The 24957-nt window shown below is 30.6% G+C and overlaps 1 protein-coding gene and 2 long non-coding RNA genes across 3 annotated transcripts; 2 read left to right on the forward strand and 1 right to left on the reverse strand.

The window, feature by feature from the left end:
- The first annotated feature begins 6666 nt into the window (after positions 1-6666).
- On the forward strand, positions 6667-8123 carry LOC146922618 (uncharacterized). The gene is made up of 2 exons (XR_015012534.1): positions 6667-6826; positions 7917-8123. It is a non-coding gene; the product is annotated as an uncharacterized LOC146922618 (long non-coding RNA).
- Positions 8124-8186: 63 nt separating this feature from the next.
- On the reverse strand, positions 8187-12566 carry LOC146922619 (putative glucan 1,3-beta-glucosidase A). The gene is made up of 5 exons (XM_085711575.1): positions 12289-12566; positions 9940-10113; positions 9281-9436; positions 8818-9170; positions 8187-8505 (listed from the first exon to the last, which is right to left on the reverse strand). The coding sequence occupies exons 1-5, from the start codon at positions 12564-12566 to the stop codon at positions 8324-8326; spliced, it is 1143 nt and encodes a 380-aa protein (XP_085567701.1). The 3' UTR covers positions 8187-8323.
- Positions 12567-16656: 4090 nt separating this feature from the next.
- On the forward strand, positions 16657-17840 carry LOC146922620 (uncharacterized). Its single transcript, XR_015012535.1, has 2 exons — positions 16657-16869; positions 17576-17840. It is a non-coding gene; the product is annotated as an uncharacterized LOC146922620 (long non-coding RNA).
- Positions 17841-24957: the final 7117 nt, after the last annotated feature.

Below are 24957 nucleotides of genomic sequence, written 5' to 3' on the forward strand. Positions count from 1 at the left end.
GAAAATTACATTTACCTCCCTTGAGGTTTCATTAAAAGACACTCAAACCCCCTCTAGTTTTAAATATGACATTAACCTCCCTTAATTTATTTTTTAGGAGACACTTTTCCCCCTTAAACAAACGTCTGTTAGTTCACGGAATAAACTTCACAATTGAATTTCCAAAAGCTAAAAGAAAAACTCTCCTTCAATTGATTTGTCAAAAGATAGGTTTTTCTAGCATAAATTTCTCATGTTTCAAATAGTTTTCTAGATCTCTCTTCATTCAGCTTTTCGATTACGATTGTCTTTATCCGATCTGTACTTTTCTTTTTCTCACTTTCTCTGTTTTTTACATCCAGAAGCCATTGTCTTGTTCACACAGAAGCCGAGGGAATCTCGCTAAATTAACATCCCTAACCCAAATTATGTTCTTATCTTGTTCTCTCAAGCTCCTCTATCTATTTTTGTTCTCAGAGGGAAACCATTAAGTACGTTGGTTGACCAAAGTTGAGGTATGTGATAAACTGATTCTCCAATTTTATGCATTTTGAGATATTGTAATTGGAGCATAATGTGTTTGTTGATTTGTCAAATTGATTTTTTTTCTCTTCAGTGTCATCAAGAATATTGGCATCATCAAGCATTATATTGGTGGAGCTGGAAGGGGACTATGATAATGTCATTAACGAGCATAGGTGTTTGAGTAAAAACAAATGTAGAATATGGTCTCTCATATGTTCCAATTTTTGATGATTGATGTGTTAGAAGTTGGAACTGTAATTGTGTTGGGATTTAATTCTATGTAGAGCAGTAAACATTGTGTTGTAATATTTAGTTTTGAATTAATGAAGAGGATTTTGTGTTCAACGTGTATATATTGGAATTTTATTTTGAATCATGTTTTCAATTTTCTTTTGAATCATATGCTCTAAATTTGATAGTAAAAAAAAGCTGGTCAAGCAAATTTGCTTATAGTTAACCAATTCACTAAGCATGGCCTAATAATTTACTTATGATAGTCCACAAAACTCAGCAAAAACGCAGCGTATGACCGTACACAAAACTCAGCAAAAACACACCGTATGACCGTCCGCAAAACTCAGCAAAAACACACCCTATGATAGTCCGCAAAACTCAGCAAAAACGCAACATGACAGTCCGCAAAATATGTCGTCCAATCCGCAAAAAATGTAGCAGACGACAGTCCTAAAAACTCAGAAAATGTACCAGAAAACCAAATTGAAAGAAAGGCTAATTCGTTAACATGAATATTAGCTTGTCAAGAAACGATATTTCAATAAACTGCATCAGATTACAAATTTGTCAATGAAATATTAATGTATGCCACGTTATCAAAATGAAATATTAATGTATGCCACGTTATCAAAAATTTGTCACCGGACAATTTAGATTACAAATCACCCCAATATTTAATACAAATCACTCCAAAGTATTAGCTTGTAAATGAACAATATATTTCTCAAAACAGGCTTCATCCTCCTTGTTCCATGAAATATCTACTCATTTTCACGAGTGATTTGGCTACTCATTTGCACTTGCACTTGCACTTGCACTTGCACTTGTTGAAAGAACTAAGTGCACCAGATGGTTTTTTACTTTTTAGCGTTAATCAAAACTATAATAGGGACAAAACAAAGTATGAAGAACATAAAGAAACAATATACAAGAGTAAACGTTTCAGAGAAAAGTAACTAGAAGTTGTAAAGTTTGAGAGATAGATAGTGGGAAGGTATGGCTTTTCATGTTTCTGGGCATGTTTCTTGTGAAAATTTACGTAGGGAAATGGATTGTTGTTTTTGAGACAAACATGGGGTTTTCCAATCGTTAACTTATGACTAACAGAGTTAACCTAAGGGAGGTGGATGTTTTTCCCAAACTAGAGGGGGTGTGAATGTCTTTTAATGAAACCTCAGGGGAGGTAAATGTAATTTTCCTTTTTTTTTTATTAATATTGATTAAAAAACTTTTTAAATATTATGACATCTTGTAGCAGGTCATACAAGGAGGTTCATTGGTGGACCTTTTATTAGGGGGTCCATATTAGAGGGCACCCTTATTATTATTATTATTATTATTATTATTATTATTATTATTATTATTATTATTATTATTATTATTATTATTATTATTATTATTATTATTATTATTATTATTATTATTATTATTATTATTATTATTATTATTATTATTATTATTATTATTATTATTATTATTATTATTATTATTATTATTATTATTATTATTATTATTATTATTATTATTATTATTATTATTATTATTATTATTATTATTATTATTATTATTATTATTATTATTATTATTATTATTATTATTATTATTATTATTATTATTATTATTATTAATGACAAATGTTAAATATGTTAATTATTATGTTAGTATTTTTTTTCATCATCATGGCTTAAAATCCGTATCTTTAAATCTTCAATTCTTTTAATCTTTTAACTCAAACTTGTTGAGCTACCCAACTCCACTCATGATTTTTCTACAAACGTGATATATTCGGTAAATTTCCTTGCATGGAACAAGTTCGCAGCAATCATATTTCCCGACGATGGTGTCATAGTTTAACGTCACCATGTTAAGCGTCACCTTATACCTTGGCAATAGCATCATACGTGCATCTTCAAATATTAAATTACCTAATACCTAAGCAAGTTCATGGTGGGTGCCAAAATTTTGTCTAAACACTCGTAACAATCGGAGTGGATGGTATAAAGTTAATATTGTTTCTTTAAAAAAAGATTCATGCAAGAGAAGCAACTCATGCATTGCTACCAAATAAAATATTGTTTTCCAACGAAAATATTATTGGCAACACTTGTTTGGATGATTATGGAGGTAAGCTGCTTCAAATTTAAAAATGTTATTAACAAGAATGTTACAATCTTATTTCATATAAAATTAACCATTGAAATTTCACCAAAAAAAAAAAAAAAATTAACCATTGAAACGTCAAATTAGGCGGCTAAGTATATGAATAAGACAATATAGGTATAATCTAATTGTAGAGTAAGTAACAACTACCAATCATTCAATGATATAAATTTTCCTTTGGATATACACAACCTTATTTTGAGACTTCAGTTTCACATTTCTGCGCCATTATGCCATTTTTGTGTTTCAGAAGACGACTCACCAATGATCAGATAAGGATACGTAACGACAAGTTACAACAGAAAATAGACAAACTGAATGCCCAACAACAGAAACTTCAACAACAACAACAGGAAACTGACCCGGGGTAAGGTTTTGCAACACATAATTTTCACTTCTGTCTTGGAAAGGTATTTGTCTAGGAGATAAAAGGGTTAACTATGTTTTTGCTCCTTATATAATTGAGATATTTTAAGTTTAGTCCTTAATTTTAATAGTTCTTCTAGTCCCTACAAAAAATTTATGCACTCAGTATTAGTTCCTATACAATTCAAATTTGTTTAATTTATGCTTAAACTCTTAAGTTTTTGAAAAAAAATTTGCACACGTGTTAAGAACATACCAAAAGTTTCTCCGCAACATATTATCACAAATTTTGATTTCTACGTCCATATTTTGTTATTTTTATCTTTAACTTCTTTAACTTTTGTCGTTTTAAAAAATTCATATTTAATTTGTTGGGTTAATTAGGTTTTTAGTCCCTATTAAATATTCACAGTTTTGTTTTCAGTCCTTACAAAATAAAATCACACTTTTTAGTCCCTGTGACATTTTCCTTAAGCATTTTAGGGACCAACAATGTTGATGAAAATTTTTGACAGGGACTAAAAATGCTGATGGAAACATTTTATAGGGACTAAAAATGCTGATGAAAAATTTTATAGCGACTAAAAAGTGTGATTTTATTTTATAGGGATTAAAAACAAAATTGTAAATATTTATAGGGACTAAAAACTTAATTAACCTTAATTTGTTTCATGTTAAAAAATTATAATTTTTAGTAAATGAACCTTTCATAATGTTTTAAACATGTTTCAAAAAAATCATTAAAAAATATCTCACCTTCTCTTTGCGGATGACGTTCTCCTCTTTATTAAAGCTAGAAATGCTCAAATTCGTTTTGTTGCCGATTTATTTGATAGATTCAGCAAGGCTTCGGGTTTGAAGATTAATCTCTCCAAGTCGAGAGCTTTTTATTCCACAGGTACTCCTCAAAGTAAAATTACCAACCTTACATCTATTTCAGGTATTCGGAGCACTTCTTCCCTCCACAGGTATCTCGGCTTCCCCATCATTAAAGGCCGGCCTAAAAGAAGTGATTTCTTATTTATCATTGAAAAAATGCATTATAGGCTCGAATCTTGGAAAAATAAATTTCTCAACAAACCAGGAAGATTGACTCTAGCTTCTTCAGTTTTATCCTCTATTCCTTCATACTACATGCAAATTAGCTGGCTACCTCAAAGTATTTGCGATAGTATTGATAAAGCAACCCACGATTTTATTTGGAAGGGTACCAACAACAAAGGTATCAATTTGGTTAATTGGCACAAGGTTACTACCCCTAAACATCTTGGAGGCTTGGGTATCCGTACGGCTAGAGAAACCAACACTAGTCTCCTCGGCAAGCTGGTGTGGGACATGGTGCAATCATTAAACAAATTATGGGTGCATCTTCTTTCAAATAAATACATTGGGGGGCGGAACTTCCTTCAAGCATCAGCTCAATCAAACAGTTCTCCCACTTGGTCCTCTATTATCCGCGCTAAAAATGCTCTCAAACTTGGTTATTCTTGGCGCGCAGGTTCAGGTTCATCATCCTTTTGGTTCAGCAATTGGAGCAATCATGACCCTATTGGTAATCATGTCCCCATTATCGACATCCATGACCTTCATTTAACTGTTAAAGACATTTTCTCTAGTGATGGTATTCATGCGCAGGACCTGTACACTAACCTTCCCGCTACAATTGTAGACACTATCAACACCACCCACTTCCGTTTCAACGCCGCAATTGAAGATTGTTTTATCTGGGCAAACAATAAAAATGGCAATTACACAACCAAAAGTGGTTATGACTGGTTGCTCTCTCTCAAAGTTACGGTTGAAGACATTTCCTCCCACCGAACTTGGTCCTGGATTTGGAAGACACAAGCCCCTGAAAAAGTAAAATTCCTTATTTGGTTAATCTGTCATAACGCCGTGCCCACTTTGTCGTTGCTCCACCATAGAAATATGGCCAATGCTGCAACCTGCTCGCGCTGTGGGGAGGAGGATGAGACTATTATGCATTGCTTTCGGGACTGTTTTTTCTCAAAAATCATTTGGAATGAAATTGGTTTCTCTGATACTCATTTTTTCGCTGATCAAAGTGCTGACAGATGGGTTAAGGTCGCTGCTACTGGTTCTACCGGTTCACTCTTTCTCTCTAATCTTTGGTGGGTGTGGCGACACCGTAATATGATGTGTCTTAATAATGAAACTTGGCCCATGGTCCGTATTATCAAAAACATTCACAACTTGGCAGATGATATTGTTAAAAGCTTCCATCAGAATGAGAGAATTTCTCACCTGGAACGATTTGTCAAATGGAACTGTCATAATCACATGGGATCAGTCCTCAACGTGGATGGCAGCTGTTTAGGAACTCCCATTCGTGCGGGTTTCGGTGGTATCATTCGCAACAGCAGTGGTTTTTACCTATCTGGTTTCTCCGGTCACATAGCTAGTTCAAACGATATTCTCCTGGCTGAACTCACTGCAATTTTCCATGGATTGCAACTAGCTATTAACATGGGGCTTTATGATTTGGCTTGCTATTCAGATTCCCTTCTCTCCATTAATCTAATTAAGGTAGACACTCCAAAGTTTCACACATACGCCGTCCTCCTCCAAGATATCAAGGACTTGCTTCGTCACCGCAACTTTACTCTTCACCATACCCTTCGGGAGGGTAATCAGTGTGCTGATTTTTTGGCCAAAATGGGAGCTTCCTCTCAAGAAAGTTTCACCGTGCATCTGTCCCTTCCTGCCGACCTTTTGCCTTTGATTAGGAGCGACGCCTCGGGCACCTACTTTTCTAGGGCCTAGTTTCTGTTGTTTTCTGTTTTTCTGTTTGTTTTTTCTGTTTGTATTAGCTTCTATTACCAAAAAAAAAAAAAAATCATATTTCCCGACGATGGTGTCATAGTTTAACGTCACCATTTTAAGCGTCACCATAGCAAAATCCTCGAATATTAAATTACCTAATACCTAAGCAAGTTCATGGTGGGTGCCAAAATTTTGTCTGAACACTCGTAACAATCGGAGTGGATGGTATAAAGTTAATATTGTTTCTTTAAAAAAAGATTCATGCAAGAGAAGCAACTCATGCATTGCTACCAAATAAAATATTGTTCTCCAACGAAAATATTATTGGCAACACTTGTTTGGATGATTATGGAGGTAAGCTGCTTCAAATTTAAAAATGTTATTAACAAGAATGTTACAATCTTATTTCATATAAAATTAACCATTGAAATTTCACCAAAAAAAAAAAAAAATTAACCATTGAAACGTCAAATTAGGCGGCTAAGTATATGAATAAGACAATATAGGTATAATCTAATTGTAGAGTAAGTAACAACTAGCAACCATTCAATGATATAAATAACTACTAGCTAATGGTGAGATAATTTGGATATACACAACCTTCTTTTGAGACTTCAGTTTCACATTTCTGTGCCATTATGCCATTTTTGTGTTTCAGAAGACGACTCACCAATGATCAGATAAGGATACATAATGACAAGTTACAACAGAAAATAGACAAACTGAATGCTCAACAACAGAAACTTCAACAACAACAACAACAGGAAACTGACCCGTGGTAAGGTTTTGCAACACATGATTTTCACTTCTGTCTTGGAAAGCTATTTGTCTAGGAAAAAAATTCAGTGTTTAGGTATTCACCTTGTAAAATTATTTATTTTTTTATTTTTTTATTTTTTTTAAAAGTTGTAAAATTATTTTAATATCACTTTAATTAATTAATAATTTTCAACGCGTTTCAGTTGATTTGTTGGTATTCGCTTGAGACATTGAACTTTGTTCATCTAAAAATCTTAGATTCAATTATCCTCGGTGTTAATTTCATTGAGCTAGTTTGGCTTCTTAAAATAAACTAATTAATGATAATTTTAATTTTAATTTTTTTTAAACGAAAATAAAATTAGAAGCACGTGCAACAAATTGTTAGAAAAATGGAATACATGTAACAAAGTTACTATTAGAACACAATTTATAAATTAAAAGGAATACAAAAATATTCAATTACAATTTTCTTAAAATTTATGTTTATTTCTTTTCTTGACACATAAATTAGATTTTTATAACATGGGATGATTTTCATAATATTTTTTTAAAGTCCAAATGATTAAGTTTAACTTCGCAAATATCTGTATATAGAAATCAAATTTTGAATTCATTTCTGTGAACAAACATTCTATGATATTCTAAACATGTATGTCTGCAAAAAAAAAAAAAAAAACTTTCAAAAAATGTGTTGATGTTACAACTAGAATTATAATTGCTTGCACGATCATTATTTGAGGACTAAAAAGTGTGATTATTTTATTGGGCTGAAAAAAATAATTTGCGATTAAGGCAAACATTTGGGATTTTTTAGGCCAACATCACCATTTTTAGGCCAAAATATATATGGTTGGGACCAAAACTAGAAAAAATGTGATGCATGAGAATAAAAATGTTCAATTTTAAAAAAGAAAGAACTATTTATGTGAGCATGATAAAATATGAGGACCAAAATACAATAAATTTTGATATAAGAGCAACAATGATTAATCCTAGTATTAAAACATGGAAATCACACATTCCTATTCCGATTTTATAGGGGTAACTATAAATTTTGTTGTTCTTTATTTAAATAATTGTTCTTACACCATATTAAACTATCACAGTGATGAGAGAATTAAAGATCCAATTGCTGAGAATAAGGAAAAGGATATATCTCAAGGATTTCCAACTAAGCAAGTGGAAGCTTCTTCTCACTAGTTCACAATAGGTGAAGCTGTATGGATGAGCTATAGAGTTGTTATAGCCTTCTATAAATTCTGTTGTTTTTACTCTTTGATAATAGATTGGAATAAGATTCAGTTCATCTTTTATCTTCTTCTCTACAAAATGACTTATTCAATAGTGCAATATTGTATCAATCATTGTTGTTAAAATCCCGACTTAAATAATTGTTCTTTATTTAAATAATTGTCACCATGCGGATCACAAAGAACCGATCACAAAAGAGATCAAAATTACATCACCAAAACAAGCTAGCTTTATTTTTGGGTCTAATTAAAGAGACATCTTTCTAAAGCTTGATGTAACCATTATTAATCATCCATTCAAGACTCCAATGTTGGTTTGCATTCTTAAAAGCCCAGTAAGACCAACCAAATGTTGCTTGACCAAAAACATCCATTTGTGCTTTGCCAAATCTTTGGAAGTCCTCTTTTGTGGCATCTTTGACTCGCCAATCAGAAACCCATTCACCTTGAATTCAAAATTTATTCATTTCAGAAACAAGAAAGATAAGCACAAAAACTTTGATGACATGAAATTTTATATTTTTCATAAATCAATACAACATAAATATTTTAAAATATTGTATATCATTGTATCTTTGAATGTCCAATGTTGACAAATTGTGTATTTGATCAATTTATGTCTGTTGAATTTGTAAAATTAATCTATAAACTATTTGATTGTAATTAAAATAACTATTTTAAAAGAATATTTTAAAGTGATGATTGAAATCAAACTACATTCATATGGAGAATTATAATGAAAAAATTTAAGACTTACCGACGAAAGTAAGAGGACCATTCGATGTTGTAATAAAATTCAACTCCGATGAACGATTGTTGTAAATAAAATCAACGTTCTGTTGAGCAGACATGTTTTCAAACAAATCATTGAAGATGTTGTAGTAGTGAACATCAATTACAGACCTCATAAGGCCATTGGCAAGAGGAAAGAGTTCCTTGGGTTCTGAGATTCCTAGCCTATTTGACATAACCACATAGGTAGTGGTGGAGTGTTTACGCACCGCGCCGTAACCAGCCTTGTAGTACTTGTTTAAGGTCTCTAGGGTTACACCAGGAGAGAGGGGTTCGTTTAAGAGTTCAACTGCATATAGACTAGGGTTTTTCGTATACCTGCGACGCATAGAAATATAGGACACATGTGGTAAATCATCAATTCGAAAATCGTAACATATAATGTGTGGATTATTATGAATCAATGTGCAAATACTATATGTATTAACCTTGCTGTTAGGAAGCTTATAACATCAACTGTTTGCTGAATATTTTCATCTGATTGTCCCCATTCTTGTGAACCATCTCTTGAAGAGCTATGTTGAAAGCCATTTTGAGAACCAGGTGCAGCATGAAGATCAATAATGATTTTCAATCCATATTTTCTGCATATAAATTTTTATAAGGATACCACTTGTTACAATGTTATGTTAACTTTCAAAGTTCATCATTAATCAAGATATTTGTAAAGTTGAGAATGCCAAAAAAGACCTAATCAACAATATTACTAAGTGCATGTTTAGCTTTATGGTGAATTTGTAAAAATCATGGTAAACCACCGTGATTTTGTAAAACTACTTTAGCTTTTAAAAAATAATAACATGATTCATCACCACAAGGTAAATAAGTTAATATGCTTAACCAATGAAATCAAACCATTGAGTTTAGAATCCATCTAAAGCAGAATAAAATTACGACAATTTCTCTGCAATGTCTTCAAATTGTTCACATTTTAAAAAAGAAAGAAACAATCATCGGAAGTTACAACTCGATCGCAGTTTACTCATAAAATATGACGATCCAAATCATCGATTGACCAATTTGAAGGAGTTATTGAGCAATCACTTTAAAATACCATAACCGACTTATAGTTAGTTAATGAACTTACTTGGTCCATGAGAAGGCATTGTCTAGTGCGTGTAAGGAACCTCCGACGTAAGGCCATGGTGGAGTTGGATCACTTGTTATCCACCAACCCACTGGAATTCTAACTGCATTTAATCCATTTCTAGCTATGAACTTGAAATCATCTTCAACTATAAAACTGCTCCAATGATCCTTAATAAATAAAAATAAAAATAATCAATTAAGCACAATGCAACTTGCTAATTGCCACGTATCTCAAATTTGATAAACTTGAACATAAACATAAAAAGAAAAGTAAAATAAATAAAAATTCATGCTGCTAACGAGTGTCATTTGTACAAGTAAAAAAAATTATCATTTGTAAAAGAATTAATACTAAGAATCAAATCATTCAATTGTATAAATTATCTACCAATCATCATTTTGTGTGACAATTATTAAAAATAAAAATTGTTTTTATGTAAAAGATTTATGGTATACACACCAGATCGGGGAGAGACAAGAGAAGATCACCACTTGATAGAGACGCTCGAAAAATTGCCACTCAAAGCCACCTGGCCCTCCATGAACACCCCACTAGACTCTATTGGCTCTAGGACAGAACATATATAATTCACTCTCCACTTAGAAATAGGAGGAACAACAAATTAACCAGATTGCTTATCTAAAGAATTTTCACGAGATAAACTTTATTCTATCAACTAGTAAGAAGACCTTAGAGTTTAGAGAACACAAGAGATTTACATTTACCATTTTTCAAGAGACGACAATTGTCTCTTTAATTAAATTTTGTGAAAGGGTGATTGGATCGATTCATGTTTCCAGGTTTGGATTGCGTCCAAAGGCCACATATGTGAGAATCAATAAACTTTAAATTTTAGGGTTAAATATGTATTTTTCTCCCTATAAATATACAAACTTTTCATTTTAGTCCCTCTAAAATTTTCCTTTAACTTTTAATCCCTAAAAAATTTTCCATCTTCACTTTTGGTCCCTCCTTTAAAGTAAACTCATATGTAGAATTCATATTTTTGAATAAAATTTTTCAAAAAATTCATAATATTATAAGAATCTCTCCCAAAAAAATTTTAGAATTTTTTAACAAAACATGAATTTAATATGAATTTTTATATTTTTTTATGGTTAAAAATTCATATTAAATTTATGTTTTGTTAAAAAATTCTAATTTTATTTGGGAAATATTTTTACAATATTCAACACATTTTTGCACAATTTCATTAAAAAAAAAATACTAAAATTAACTTAAAAATAGGGACCAAAAGTAGTGATTGAAAATTTTATATGGACTAAAAGTTGAAGAAAAATTTTAGAGGGATTAAAATGAAAAATTGGTATATTTATAGGGACCAAAAACATATTTAACCCTAAATTTTAAATGTTAATTTTTCGTTTTGAGGCAACTTTTTAATATTTGTTCTAACTTTTGGTTAGACTTTAGCTTAATCTATATAAGAGGAGACAATATATATAAACTTTTATCTAATAATAATAATAATAATGATGATGTTTTGAAAAAATAATGTCAAAAAGAAAAAGTCAACTAATATATCATTGGTATTTCTTATTTTATTGGCGAAAACTCGTTAATTTTTCACATATAGGAGATACCTATATATATATATCTAATAAAAATTACTTTGAAATATCAACCAAAAATGCTCAACAAGGAGAATATACACATAAAAATGTGAAATATACTTTAAATAAGAGGCATGTTTCTATTTTTATTTTATTTTTTGCAAGGTAACATGCTTAAATTAGGGGTTAAGGTGATCTTAATTTCTTAAAAGAAATGTAGATATCTAGTACTATAATTGTTGGTTATATAAATAATATAAAGACGGCCAGCTTGAAAAAAATGTAGGTACGGGTCTTTTTTTTTCTTTCCCATATATGAAATTGCAAACCATGATTCACAAACATAATTATGAGGTTTTAGGTTTAAACTTTGATAAAGACGTCCAAATTAATAATTAATATTGAAATTATTAATTGAGCTAGGTCTTGTTAAGAAAAAAAAATCTTTACTCGTATATCATATCACATTATAATGAAACTTTTTTTCAAGCTGTAGATATACAATAAACACAATCTGAATTATGATAAACGCTCACCATGTACTATCACATTCAAGAATCAGATTAATCCCCTTTAGACTTAATTCAAAGTTTATAAGTTAAAATAAAATAACTTCATCAATAGTTGAAAGCAGTAAAATCTTCACAAATCAAATCAATAACAACAAATACCAGACTAATTTGAATAACAAAACCAGAAACTAAAAAATAGATCAAGGAAACCTTTTAACAAGTAAGAATCACAAAAGCTTAAGAAAAGTTTTAAAATTTACCTGTCTCCTTGCTCACTTTGTTCAGTGAAATCGAAGTTCCACTGAGTAACCCTCTGCATAGCAGTAGAAATAGCTCTGAGAAGATTCAGAGTAGCTGCAGCTTGACAATAAGCACGAATCGGACCCGGTGTCCTGGATTTCTCATCAAATGCCTCACCGTTGATGTTATCCCCTCCATAACTTGAAAGCTTCAAACCATTCTTCTCCTCAAAATCTCCGATCTGGGTTTGGGGCCGATGGGGAATGAGAGAGTTGGAAGATGTTGAATAGAGAGACATTGAGAGAGTTGCCTCAAGTGTTTTTGAACGGATTTCACGATTTTGTGCGATTTTGATAGGATTTTGCCTGTTTTTGGGACTTTGCTAGGGATTTGAGTCGTTGAAGCTATGCAAAGTCGCAAAAACCTGGATTTTGGGACTTAAGTCGCGTTTTTGATAACAATGATCTGTATTAACTATTACAGTGTACGGATTTATTAGGTCTGGTTCCCCCATCCCCCAAGTCCTTGATTCTCTTTTTTTCTTAATCTACTAGTATTTCCTTTGCTTAAAAAAATGTGACCTAAAAAAAATCAGTTTCTTAATTAAAAAATTGATATTGTATTAGTAGCACATATCCTTTTTAAAACAAGAAAAGAGAAAGTAGCAAAGATGAACAATTACTTTTCAAGCTTTCTTCTATTTGGCCACAGGTGGAGGAACAACAACACCAAAAAACTAAGTAACAAGTATTGCACCATGAAAGAGAAAATCCAGTAAACATATAATTGATCACATATGTAATGCAAGGATTGGCTTCATTGATCCGTAATAATCAATGCCATTGTGGACATGGCCATTAACAAAGTATTCACTAACTCGCTACAATACAAGGCTGCAAGGGAAACATGACGAAGAGAACAACATAAGTGATTACAAATGTTAATACTCCTTCTACATCTACTCCATTATGGAACAGCTCCATTTGCTTCTCTCTTTCTCTTAAGTGGCGCCTTTATCGCACTAAACTTTACCTTTTTTTTTTTTTTGTGTATCTTTTTTTATTAGATCTCTCTTTACAATATGAAATCAACAAAGGTTTTTTTTTTTTTTTTCCTATTCTTTTATTTCTTTGTTTGTGAATTTCATTTGGCAACAATTGCGAGAAAAAGAAAAGCTATTTTGGCAACAATTGAGAGAAAATGAAAAGAAAAAGGAGGTTCTGTTTTGGATTTTTTTTCTTTCTATTATTTAACAAGTACATGTTATAAAAATTCAATAAGTGCAGGTCGGGATAAGAAAAATGGACCTATTGCCGTATATTGTAGTTCTTGGTGATTTCACGTTTATATTTTAATATATATAATCTTTCTAAAGTTGTTTCCAAACTGAGTTTTTTTACAATATTTTTGTTATTCAACATGGAGTAGCTTCATATCTTTGCGCAAATGGAGCTAGATCTAAGGCCTGTAATTTGTTGACCAAAAACATCAAAAGCTGGACGTACTTGATATTGCATTCATATTTCATTGTATATAACTATATATAACCTATTGATCCTTAAAAAAAAATTATAACCTAGTGATGTCAAATAAAAACTATAGTCTATCGATAGCTAAGTTGTCAGGTTTTTCTTTACATTGGCTAGAAAAATCAATTGGATAATTGGATGAGAAAATTATTCATTTGAAAAAAATGGAAGTATATAACATGTAGAACATTTTTGTCAAGGAATGTTAAGTATTGAATAATAAAATAAATCATCAATTTAGTCTATATTTATCACTCTTTCGTCCATTTAGTCTATAATTTTTTTTTTTTTATAAATAGTCAATAAATTTGTCAATTTAATTCTTTGCTAATAAGATGTTATGAACTAAATTCTTTAAATTTTTTTTAATAAAGTCCGTAAATTATATAAAATTCCTCAATTTGATTCTTTGCCATTAAGAGGTTATTCATGTCTTCTATCATAAAACTTTTTTTTAAGAGATTCTATCATAAAACTATAAACTATGTCCATTGATATTAATAAAAAAATCTGTTATTTTTGCCCGTTCCTAAAGTATTAACTTTTGATCTTGACTAAAAAGAAAGTATTAACTTTTGATAGTTTATATGATTATATTTCCATTATAATGATAAAAACATTTAAATTCACTTTATTTACCCGTGCTTCTGATTGATATGTACCATATAATAAGTTGTTGTTAAAGTATAATATTCATATTAATGTAGAATGGTGCAACCAGTCACGGTCTATCAATTATCTGTCTAAATTCGTAAACAGATGACATGATCGTGTTACATCAAATTTCTATAATTAGGGATATGGAAGCAACAATTTTGAATATTTTGATGAAATAAAGATGTATTAGGTATGTCGATATTTGTCTGTGTGTGAACGTCCTCGGAGAATATTTTCTTTTGATACACACTACGTAGAACCAACATTTGAGCTGCTAAAATATCATCTCTTATGACGAGCAATCTATTGTATACGAAGAGCATAAGTTTATTGAAGATGTTATCAACAAGCCAATCTATTGTATACCCGTGCAATCTTTAGCCGATGAACATGTTTGATTAATGTCAACAATGACTACGGAGTAACAAAATGTATACGATAGCCCTCCCCTCTATCATGTCCCCTCGGTCTCGTCCTCGAGGTACGCGCATTAAATGCTGAGAAGACAAGCGACCAACTCCTCGACGAGGAAATATGTTGATCGCATCACCCAAGAATCAGTTGGGCGAGCACTTACTTCTAAGCTTATCTCGAGTACTTCTAGAATAAACAGGAGTACCTCGTAGATGAGCTAACAAATTTACGAGCGCCACTGCTCCCTGCAGACACAAAACTCTTTGCTCAAACAGCTTCTCATGAGCACGGAAAACTTGTATGAAGTTGAAGGTCGCCATCTTTAAGAAGTGTTCAACGAGCAGCACCCTCAATTCAGATACTGGCTTTGTCCTTGAATCATCACTCTTAATCAAGAGCAATGACTTGGGAGGCTACTGTTCTGAATTGAGCAAAACACTTTAAGGCCCATATTTATAGGCCTAATCCAATAAGATCAAAATCCCGCATTTGGGTCACCTACTCGCAACACACCCCTCCCCGCGAGGGGTTGCTCGTAGCATGTCAGGTCAAACCTGAATGATAACGTCTCCTCCCACATTCCCGCGAAGCTCGCTCGGCGGTGACGATTCCCACAAATTCGTAACTGTAGAGCCCCACATGTGCCTTACAATGGCTCCTACGCCTCCACACTATATAAAGGAGACTCTCAGCAGTCCCCAAGGTTAAATTCTTTTCTACCCTGCTAACCCCCCTCTTCTAAACTCAATACTGGCTTGAGTGTCAAAGTGTTTGCAGGTACACACACCCCGTCAATCCAGCCAAAGGACTGCTTACAACCACCGTCTAGCACCGTGTCGGCATTCGTCTTTTTATCAGATACAATCAAGTATATATTGAACTTTCTTAGATATTTATGTATTGTTAATTGTCACTTAACTAGTTAACTTAATTTCAATTGAAAGGGATCTAATAAGGTTTGACTTATGCGGGCTTATAAATATTTAATACGGTGTGAACCTTTAATTTATAGAGACTAAATAGTATCGATGGTTAACCCGAATTTGGATTATAAATGAGGATGCATGATCCCAGGTCACACATTTTTTCTAGTAGTCTACATCATCAAACATAATCATATAGAATGGATAAAAGTGGTTCTCTCAAGGGAATGTGTTGATCTATAGAAGGGCAAACCACAATACTATTCGTTTATAATGAATTCAAGAAGCTTTCGATTGATTCTAGGGTTTAATAATTAAATTATATTTGGTTCTAACATCTCCCTCCCATGGTAAGAGACATGTATCGGTATAACTTGACAACCGTGGTGGGTGCGTTGATTTAAGATCAATTTGCCAAAACAAGTATTTCCTCATATATAGTGATGTCATTGTGTAAAACGTACGTCACCTTACTAAACTAGAAGACGTTGGCAATAGCATCATACGTGCATCCTCGAATATCATATTTTAAGACCAACGCAGTGATTGGTACATATTATTATTGTATCTTTGATTCTTTGACGAAAAAATATTTATCCCGAGAATCAAACATTACATTAAATTAAAGTTTTACAACGACTACATTATTGGAAACACTTGTTTGGATGATTACCCAGGGGGAGCTGCTTTCAATTTAAAAATGTTTTCAACAACAATGTTACCATCGCATTTCACATAAAATTAACATGGCACGTCAAATTAGGTGGCTATGTATGACTAAGACAATAAGGTAGTATAATTGTAGCATAGCAACTAGCAATCACTCAATGATATAAATAACTTCTAATGGTGAGATAATTTGGATATACACAAACTTATTTTGAGAACCTTTAGTTTCACATTTCTACGCCATTATGCCATTTTTGTGTTGCGGAGGAAGACGACCAGTACTACCACCCACCAATGAACAAATAAGGATACAGAATCAGCACTTTAAAAAGAAAGTAGACCACAAGAAAGAACGTGAAGCATTGATGGCCCAAAATCGGAAACTTAAACAACAACTGCAAACTCACCCGTGAGTCTATATATATCCATGACATATGATTTTCATTTCAATTAATGATCATTACATAGCTTTTTAAAAACGTCTCTCTAATGTGTTTTTTAGGGTTAAATATGTTTTTAGTCGCTATAAATATATTAACTTTTCGTATTAGTCACTCTAAAAAATTTCTTCGACTTTTAGTCTCCAAAAAGTTTTCTATTTTCACTCTTGGTCCCTCCTTTAAAGTAAACTCATGTAAAATTCATATTTTTTTAATAATATTTTGCAGAAAAAATTATAATATTATAAGAATCTCTTCAAAAAAAATTATTTTTTTTAACAAAACATGAATTAAATATGAATTTTTAAATGCAAAAAATATAAAATTCATATTTAATTCATGTTTTGTTAAGAAAATTATTATTTTTTAGGAGATATTTTACAATATTCTATACATTTTTGCAAAATATCTAAATAGTAAATTATATTATGTTCCTCTAACAATAAGAAGTAATAGGGATTATCATTCTATCAAAAAAATAAAATAAATAGGGAATAACAATCCTATGACTTACTTATTATGTGAAATTATATCTTGATGCTTTAATTTATATGGTCTACCTATCTATTTTTCTGCTTTAATTATATATTTATTTATATATAATATACTGTTCTTACTTTTTTTTGTTTTGTTTTCTTTTGAATGAACTATTGATGACCTGATATCATAATAAAGAGTAGTGAAGAAGAAAGTTGGAAAGCGAGTCTATTAGCTGGGAATGTGAACATTGAGGTCTATGAAGATGATAATTGAGATATTTGATTAAGAAGCAAAATTGTTATTTCTCTTTTTTGTGTGATAGTGTTGTAATATTGGCTAGACTTGGGGTGGTGGCTTTTGTTTGTTTATGTGATAGAATTAAAGGTCAATGTCTTTTACAAAAACGTGCACTTGTATTTTATTTTTAAATTAATAATAAGAGGATTTTGATTTGTTATTATGATCTGAGAATAAGAAAAATCATCGAAGAGTTTCATCAGTAAATCTAAATATAATATTATCAACTTATATATATTTGAACAATAAGAAATATAGTTTTAGATGATTTTTTAAATAAAGTTGTCTCAACTTTCATGCTTTTAAATAAGTGAAATATAGTTTTTGATAATAAGGTTGAACAATAAGAAATAACACAACAAGTGACTTTCAATAAAAAAAATCATGCTTTTCCCCTTGTCCACATGCAATTCAACGATGCAGAAAAACCAGATTTTGTTTCTTGTAGATTCAAAGGATGAGTAATTATTATATATGTCTCAAAGACAGAGAATTAACATATAAAATAATAGTAAACTAGAAAACAATAACAGCCTGATCCCAGAAAAAGTTTCACTTGCATCCTTTCTTTCATTAAAAAAAGTTTATATAAAAAAGAAGTGGTAAACGCAGCTTGAACCGAAAACATCGAAGAAATAGTTCTGGAAACAATCAATCAGAATGCTTTACATTCGCTTTCCGGAATGCAATCGAAGCACAAGTGCTAAATGATTTCGTGAACCTGACACTAGAAAACGATTTCTAGGAAGCTAAGTGACCATGGCAAACCCAGAAAACCTCAGTCAAATAATTTCGGTAATTTAAACAAAATTGAAACGTTTGTCGAGGAAAGAAAAATCGAAACTCATACTTTTGCCATGGAAAATTGAAACGTTTCCAATATGTTTGGCATAGAAGGGTTACAGTAATGCACTTATGTTTGTTAGTTAGAAAGCTTTTCTCAAAAAGGTGGAGGTGAGCAAGTAAAAGGGTAAACTAGGTAGTTTCATTTAAGGTCAAAGTATAAACATAGGGATGTGAGGCAATACTTCCTCTTCAAAAAAGGTTTGGGACTAATTTGCCTCGAAATGCCTTCCAACCATCTAGCCCACATTATCATATGAGGTTTGGGACTAATTTGCCTGAAACGCCTTCCGACCATCCATCAATATTTGTTTATCTAGTTTAGACTAATATGTTCTACGTCTGGGCGAGGGAGAAGCTCTCTAATTGTATGTTTGATCTCTTATGTTTATTTTAGGTTTTAAGTTGGTCCCTTATGTTTTAAAAGTTTCAAGTTGGTCCCTTACGTTTTAAAGGTTTCATGTTGGTCCAAAACATTACTCACATTGGAATAAAGTTAGTTTCGTCCGCGACATGATATCAAGTTTAATAAAAGAAAAAAAATTAAAAATGTTTTAAAATTGATTTTTTAAATAAGTTAAACTCCATCACCCATATTGGTAACCTAAATCTTTAAACAGTAAGTGATGGAAGGGACTAACTTATTATAATGTGAGTAACGTTTTGAACCAACTTGAAACTGTTAAAGCATAAGGGACCAACTTGAAACTTTTAAAACAAAAGGGACCAACTTAAAACCTAAAATAAACATAAGGGACAAAACATGCAATTAAGCCATGAAGATAAGTGATGCAAAGAGTTTACAAGATTCCAAACTTTCACAGAACAAACCTTAATTTCTATCCATTTTTTGAAGTCACTCAAACCCACAATTAATTCTAAAGAGAGAGCTTTTTGATCATTTCCCAAATGAGATTTTCACTACCCAAGGTGTTTGAGAAATGTTTCCCGACCCAAGAATCTCACCTAAAAACATTCAACTTTTAGACTCTAAGTTCCTTAAAAGTTCTCTCATCTAGTTTTTCAAGATTCTTTCTCTTGAAGCTACTAAAAAAAATGATGAATAAAAGATAATATATTACCCCAGACTCAGGCCATATCGCGCCATGATTTGCATGGATCGCGTCACAATCTTTAACTAGCACACATTACCGTTGCCAACCTAATCCACAATCGTGCCATGATTGCAAGAAATCTCGCCATGATTTATGACTAGCCAAACCAATCTTCCAGCACTTAAGTCACACTAGATTGCAACTAATCAAGCTGCCATTTTCGACGAACCTTCATCACCAAATTTTATGCCAATTTTAACATTTCTCCACCTTGACTCTAAATTAGTGGTGATGTCAATTTAACCATGAACCATTTTACCGTCCTCTACATCCATGAATTATTGTTCAACAAACTTGATCAAGTCAAAGCATTGCTTGAACCTTGATCTAGGTAATGACTTGGTGAACATATCCGCTAAATTTCTTTCGAAGCAACTTTCTCATTATTATTATTATTATTATTATTATTATTATTATTATTATTATTATTATTATTATTATTATTATTATTATTATTATTATTATTAGGGAAAATTACACAATCCTCCCCTGAGTTCTCTTTAAATAACACAAACACCCCCTCTAGTTTTATAGTAGACACAAACCTCCCTTAAGTTCTTTTAAAATAGATAGACACCTCCCTTTAAGACTTAACAGCAACTTAACACCGTTAATTTTTAATTTTTATAAGGGATACAAATACTCACCCTCGAAACAATATAAACAACAATCCTCATAATACTTTCACGGTTGAGAAGTTTTCTGTTGGAGGATTTCCTTCCCTTTCAATGCCCTTCAAAGTTGTGGCCAATAGCGTCAAGAAGATTACGATTGACATACCTTATGTATCTGCTAGTGACAAAAGGGGAAGGGTGTTTACTAATTTGTGCCTTTTTGGACAAATACAATGCTAATGTTGATGGATACTGCCCTAGCCCTATCTACGAAACCAAATACTAGAATGCAAATGGGTTCTGTAAACAAAATGGGGGTTGTCATGAAATTCATTGTATAAAGAAATTAAATTGGGTTTGAATTCGGATGACAATGCATGCTATCTTAAAAGTCAAAGAAATTGTGTTGTTAGATTTTAGCTAAATTCTATGATTTTGGTGATGTAGATTTTATGGGCAGCACCACTCTCTTTCATAAACAAGGCACACAGAGAACAAAGCTTGAGTTTTTCTTTTTATTTTCTAACTAGTAATAATACCCGTGCTGACGCACGGGTGCAGTTATAGTTTTATCAATTAAAATTAAATGCATATGTGAATTACCACATGTGAATTACCATTATCACATTGATTATTTACTAAAGTTTTTTGGATATATCTTTCACAAATATTGGCTCCGTTTTTTTTTTTATATTTATCATTTATATATATTGGTCCTGTATTTTTATATTTATCATTCACAAATCTTAGTCCCGTGTTTTTTATATTTATTATTCACAAATATTGGTTCCATGTTTTTTATTTTTATCATTAGCAAATCTTGGTCCCGTGTTTTTTTTAATTTATGAGTCACAAATTATGGTCTCATGCTTTTTGTAAATTTATCATTCAGAAGTTTTGGTTCCCTTTTTTTTTTTTTTAATATTTATCATTCACAAATTATGGTCAGTATTTTTTATATTTATCATTCACAAATCTTGGTTTTGCATTTTTTATATTTATCATTCACAAATATTTGTCCCGTGTTTTTTATATTTACCATTCACAAATCTAGAGGGTCAAGAGTGATTCTAGAGGTTGTATAATTGATTTTATGATGTTTGGATGATTTAAAGTATAATTGATTTTGCTTGTACAAATTATTCAACTTGAAGCTACAATTTGTAGTTTTTGTCTTCTACAATTGATTTTACCCTTAAATTATTCAAAAATTTATATCAATAACGGTTTTGGCCCGTGTATTATAATTATTATAAATTTTGTATCAACGATAACATGTCCTATGTATCATTATTAGTTTAGTTAGTGACAACTTAACACGTGCATTTAAGTTAATTCTAAAATAGGATAACTGCAAACTTTTCAAGTGCATGGTAACTTAGTTTAATCAATGCCAACGTTTTAGTGCATTTTATTAATGACAGTTTGTGTCATGCATGATAGTTCTATTTATATTTATCATTCACAAATCTTTGTCCCGTATTTTATATATTTATCATTCACAAATCTTGATTCCCCGTGTGTAGACTTTTTTATATTGTGTAGACTTTTTTATATTGTATAGATTTTTAGAATTGACAATTTTTCAAGTGTATAATAATTCTCGACTTATATAATTTTATAACATGTTTGCTAAATTATCATGTGCATAATAATCATTTTAAAATTTATCAATGACAAAATGTTCTTTCAAAAAAATCAATGACAGAATGTTCTATGTATAAGTGTTATTTTTAATTATTTACTGTACGATAACTATTTAAGTTAATGCATTTTTAATTATTTATGATCGATAACTATTTAAGTGTTCTCACTTTACTACGTCAACCATTTCAGTTTTTAATTTTATTTCTTTCATTTTTTAAAATTCAATTTAATGTAAATGGTTATTGTACAGTAAGAGTGAGAGAGAGAGAGAGAGAGAGAGAGAGAGAGAGAGAAGAAGAAGAAAGTTGTTAGAGAGTATTGAATATTATATTATAAACTATTGAAGATCAATGAGTGAAATGAGGTATCGATATAAAAGTGTGTTGAGTTGGAATTTGAATTTCAAATTTGAGAGCCAAAAGTTTGGAGTATTTCTCTCACATTATATATTTTGTACTAAAGCAAATTTTTCACTTCTTTAACAACCTAAAAGTGTTTTTATGTAGTTGGCATGTGATCACAATGTTATTTTTGAAGAGGAAAATAACTAAGTAATGACAAACCAGTACTTAGATGACATCATAGTAGTTAAGTGATGTCATTTAGTTACAAATGTAAAATAATAGACCGGATTTACCTCTAAATCTTGGACTTTTACATTGAAAGGGATTAGGGCATTAAGACGTTTTCTTATGATATATGCCCCCTCAGGAAGAAATTCTGTCAATGTCTATTTATCCCGTGCATTTTAGTTGATGAAGATTCAATATTATTGTAGAATTGAAGTTAAGCGATATTCTAAATTGTAGAAATATTTTAGTGGAAACAATTTTTTTGATCAATGACAAATTGTACTACTCTACTATCACCATTTTCATCCAAATGACCTTCTTTACTTATATTATGTAGAGTTTTTACATATAGATAGATTTTTAAATAAAATAATAAGTATTTTAAATATTATATAGATAGTTTGTTCTTAAAAATCATATTTTAGAAGAAATAAAATTATGAACATTTGTAGTTAAACATACACATATTGAATTCTACTTTTTACAAATTATATTTCGAATATATATAAAACCATTTTTTTAAAGCTTAATTATACATATATGTATATATCAACGATTTTTTTTTGAAGTTGTATAAATTACGTGATGCTAGTTAAGACTCCATATTATTTTTCATGTATATAAAAATCCATATTTTTTCCTTCAATTTTTAAGCTCTTATATAATGTTATAACACAATGAACTAAATTCTTAAATTCATTTTTAAATTTGACTGTACAATGTATTAGTGATAAATATTTTTCTAATTTTAATGTATTAGTGAAAAATATTTATCTATTTTTTTATTTTATATTTATCAATGACAAATCTGTTAAAAACATTCCCTGAAAAATTTCCTTCTTTATATATTTTTTATTAGTGAAATATATTGTCCCTAGTTTATATAGATTATTAAAAAAATTAAGTGCACCAATCAAAAAATATATTTCATTTTATGAATTTGAAAAGATTTTTTTTTACTCAACTCTTTTCTTCAAGAAATATTGTATTATTCATTGATTAATAGAAGAAAAAAAATGAAAACAAAAAATGAAGATATTTTATTATCCATTTTACACCATAATTTTAAATACTTTCAAAAAATATGTGAATGGGCTCAAAAGCCAAACCAGAACCCAACAACCCACAAAAGCCCAAACCAGTAACCCACATATAAAAACCATCAGCAACACTTTTCTGTGTAAGAATAAAAGTTTTTTTTCCCTTCACCGGTGAATAAACCACAAAAATTCTCTCAGACTTTTCTTTTTAAGAACTAAAAGGTTTTTTTTTACTGGTGTTTGGAATTTTTCTATCCATAACAATTTTTTTTTTCAACATGCATTTTCTATTATTATTTTTTGATTTAATAACAATTTCAAGTCAAATTTTATATTTGTAGTAAAAAAATAAAAAAATTCAGAATTTATATTTAAAATTCTTTCTCCCTAAAATTTTTTTTTAAAACATATTAAACACCACTAATACATTTGTTGTTAATACTCTAGTAAGTAAGAACACCAAAAGCTCATCGCACTCTCCTTTTCATCTGGAACAGAACCTTCAATGGCCACACTTAACTCTTTCCACTTATATCTCATCTCTTCAATTCTGCTATTCAAAGGAAAAACATTAGATCGAAGGACACAGAAAATAGATAAACAATACACAAATGATATATTTTCTTATGAAGTTGTTTCTTAACCGTGCATAAGATTTTTCAGAATTTATTTTGTTGAGGATTGATCTATTAAACCAATTAGTGATTTAGTAATTCTCATCGTTCATCGTTCATCGTTTACTTACTTGTCTCTTTTCTTTGTTTGTAGTTTGATAAAGAGAAATGAACTCCATTCAACTTTCTTGCAACATTTCTAGATCAAAAAATTGTAGTTAAATGTAAATACAAATAATGAAAAGGTACATGTTAGATAAAGAAAAGGGTAAATTTTAGACACTTTAAACATCAAATGAACTTGTAGATCTGAAAAATTGTTCATAGTATATTTTTTTTACAGCACTTCAAGTTTTCTGCAAAATCAATTAAAGAGAAGATAGAGATTAGAAAGTTTGAAAAGAAAAGGACATCAAGAAGAAGAAGAATATCACATCACTAATAGTTTGGATTTGAATGATTGGTATGTTGTACAGTAGAATTTTTGATGTACATGTACCTGGAAAAAAAAAAAAGTAAACTCAGGTGAAGATTATTTCATGAAGGACATGAAAAAAAAATTGCAAAGAAAAAATAAAGATGCTATTGTTGCCTTACCCATCTTCTTTCTTTATTGTGTTCTTCATCTATAAAGAAAACATATATTTTTTCGTAAGAAAATAAAATGATGATTAGAAAAATGAATGAAATGAAGAAAGACATGTGAGAAAAAGTGAGAGAAAGAGAAAACCAGATAGATGGGTATTGTGTTGAATCTCATATAAAAGAGTTTTGAAATTTGAAATTTAAATTTGAGTTTGCCCCCCAAAAAGATTGGGAATATCAATATTGAAAA

The sequence above is a fragment of the Medicago sativa genome, chromosome 5 (genome assembly GCF_051527215.1).
Source record: "Medicago sativa cultivar Bolivia chromosome 5, Bolivia_mono, whole genome shotgun sequence".
Taxonomy (NCBI): Eukaryota; Viridiplantae; Streptophyta; class Magnoliopsida; order Fabales; family Fabaceae; genus Medicago; species Medicago sativa.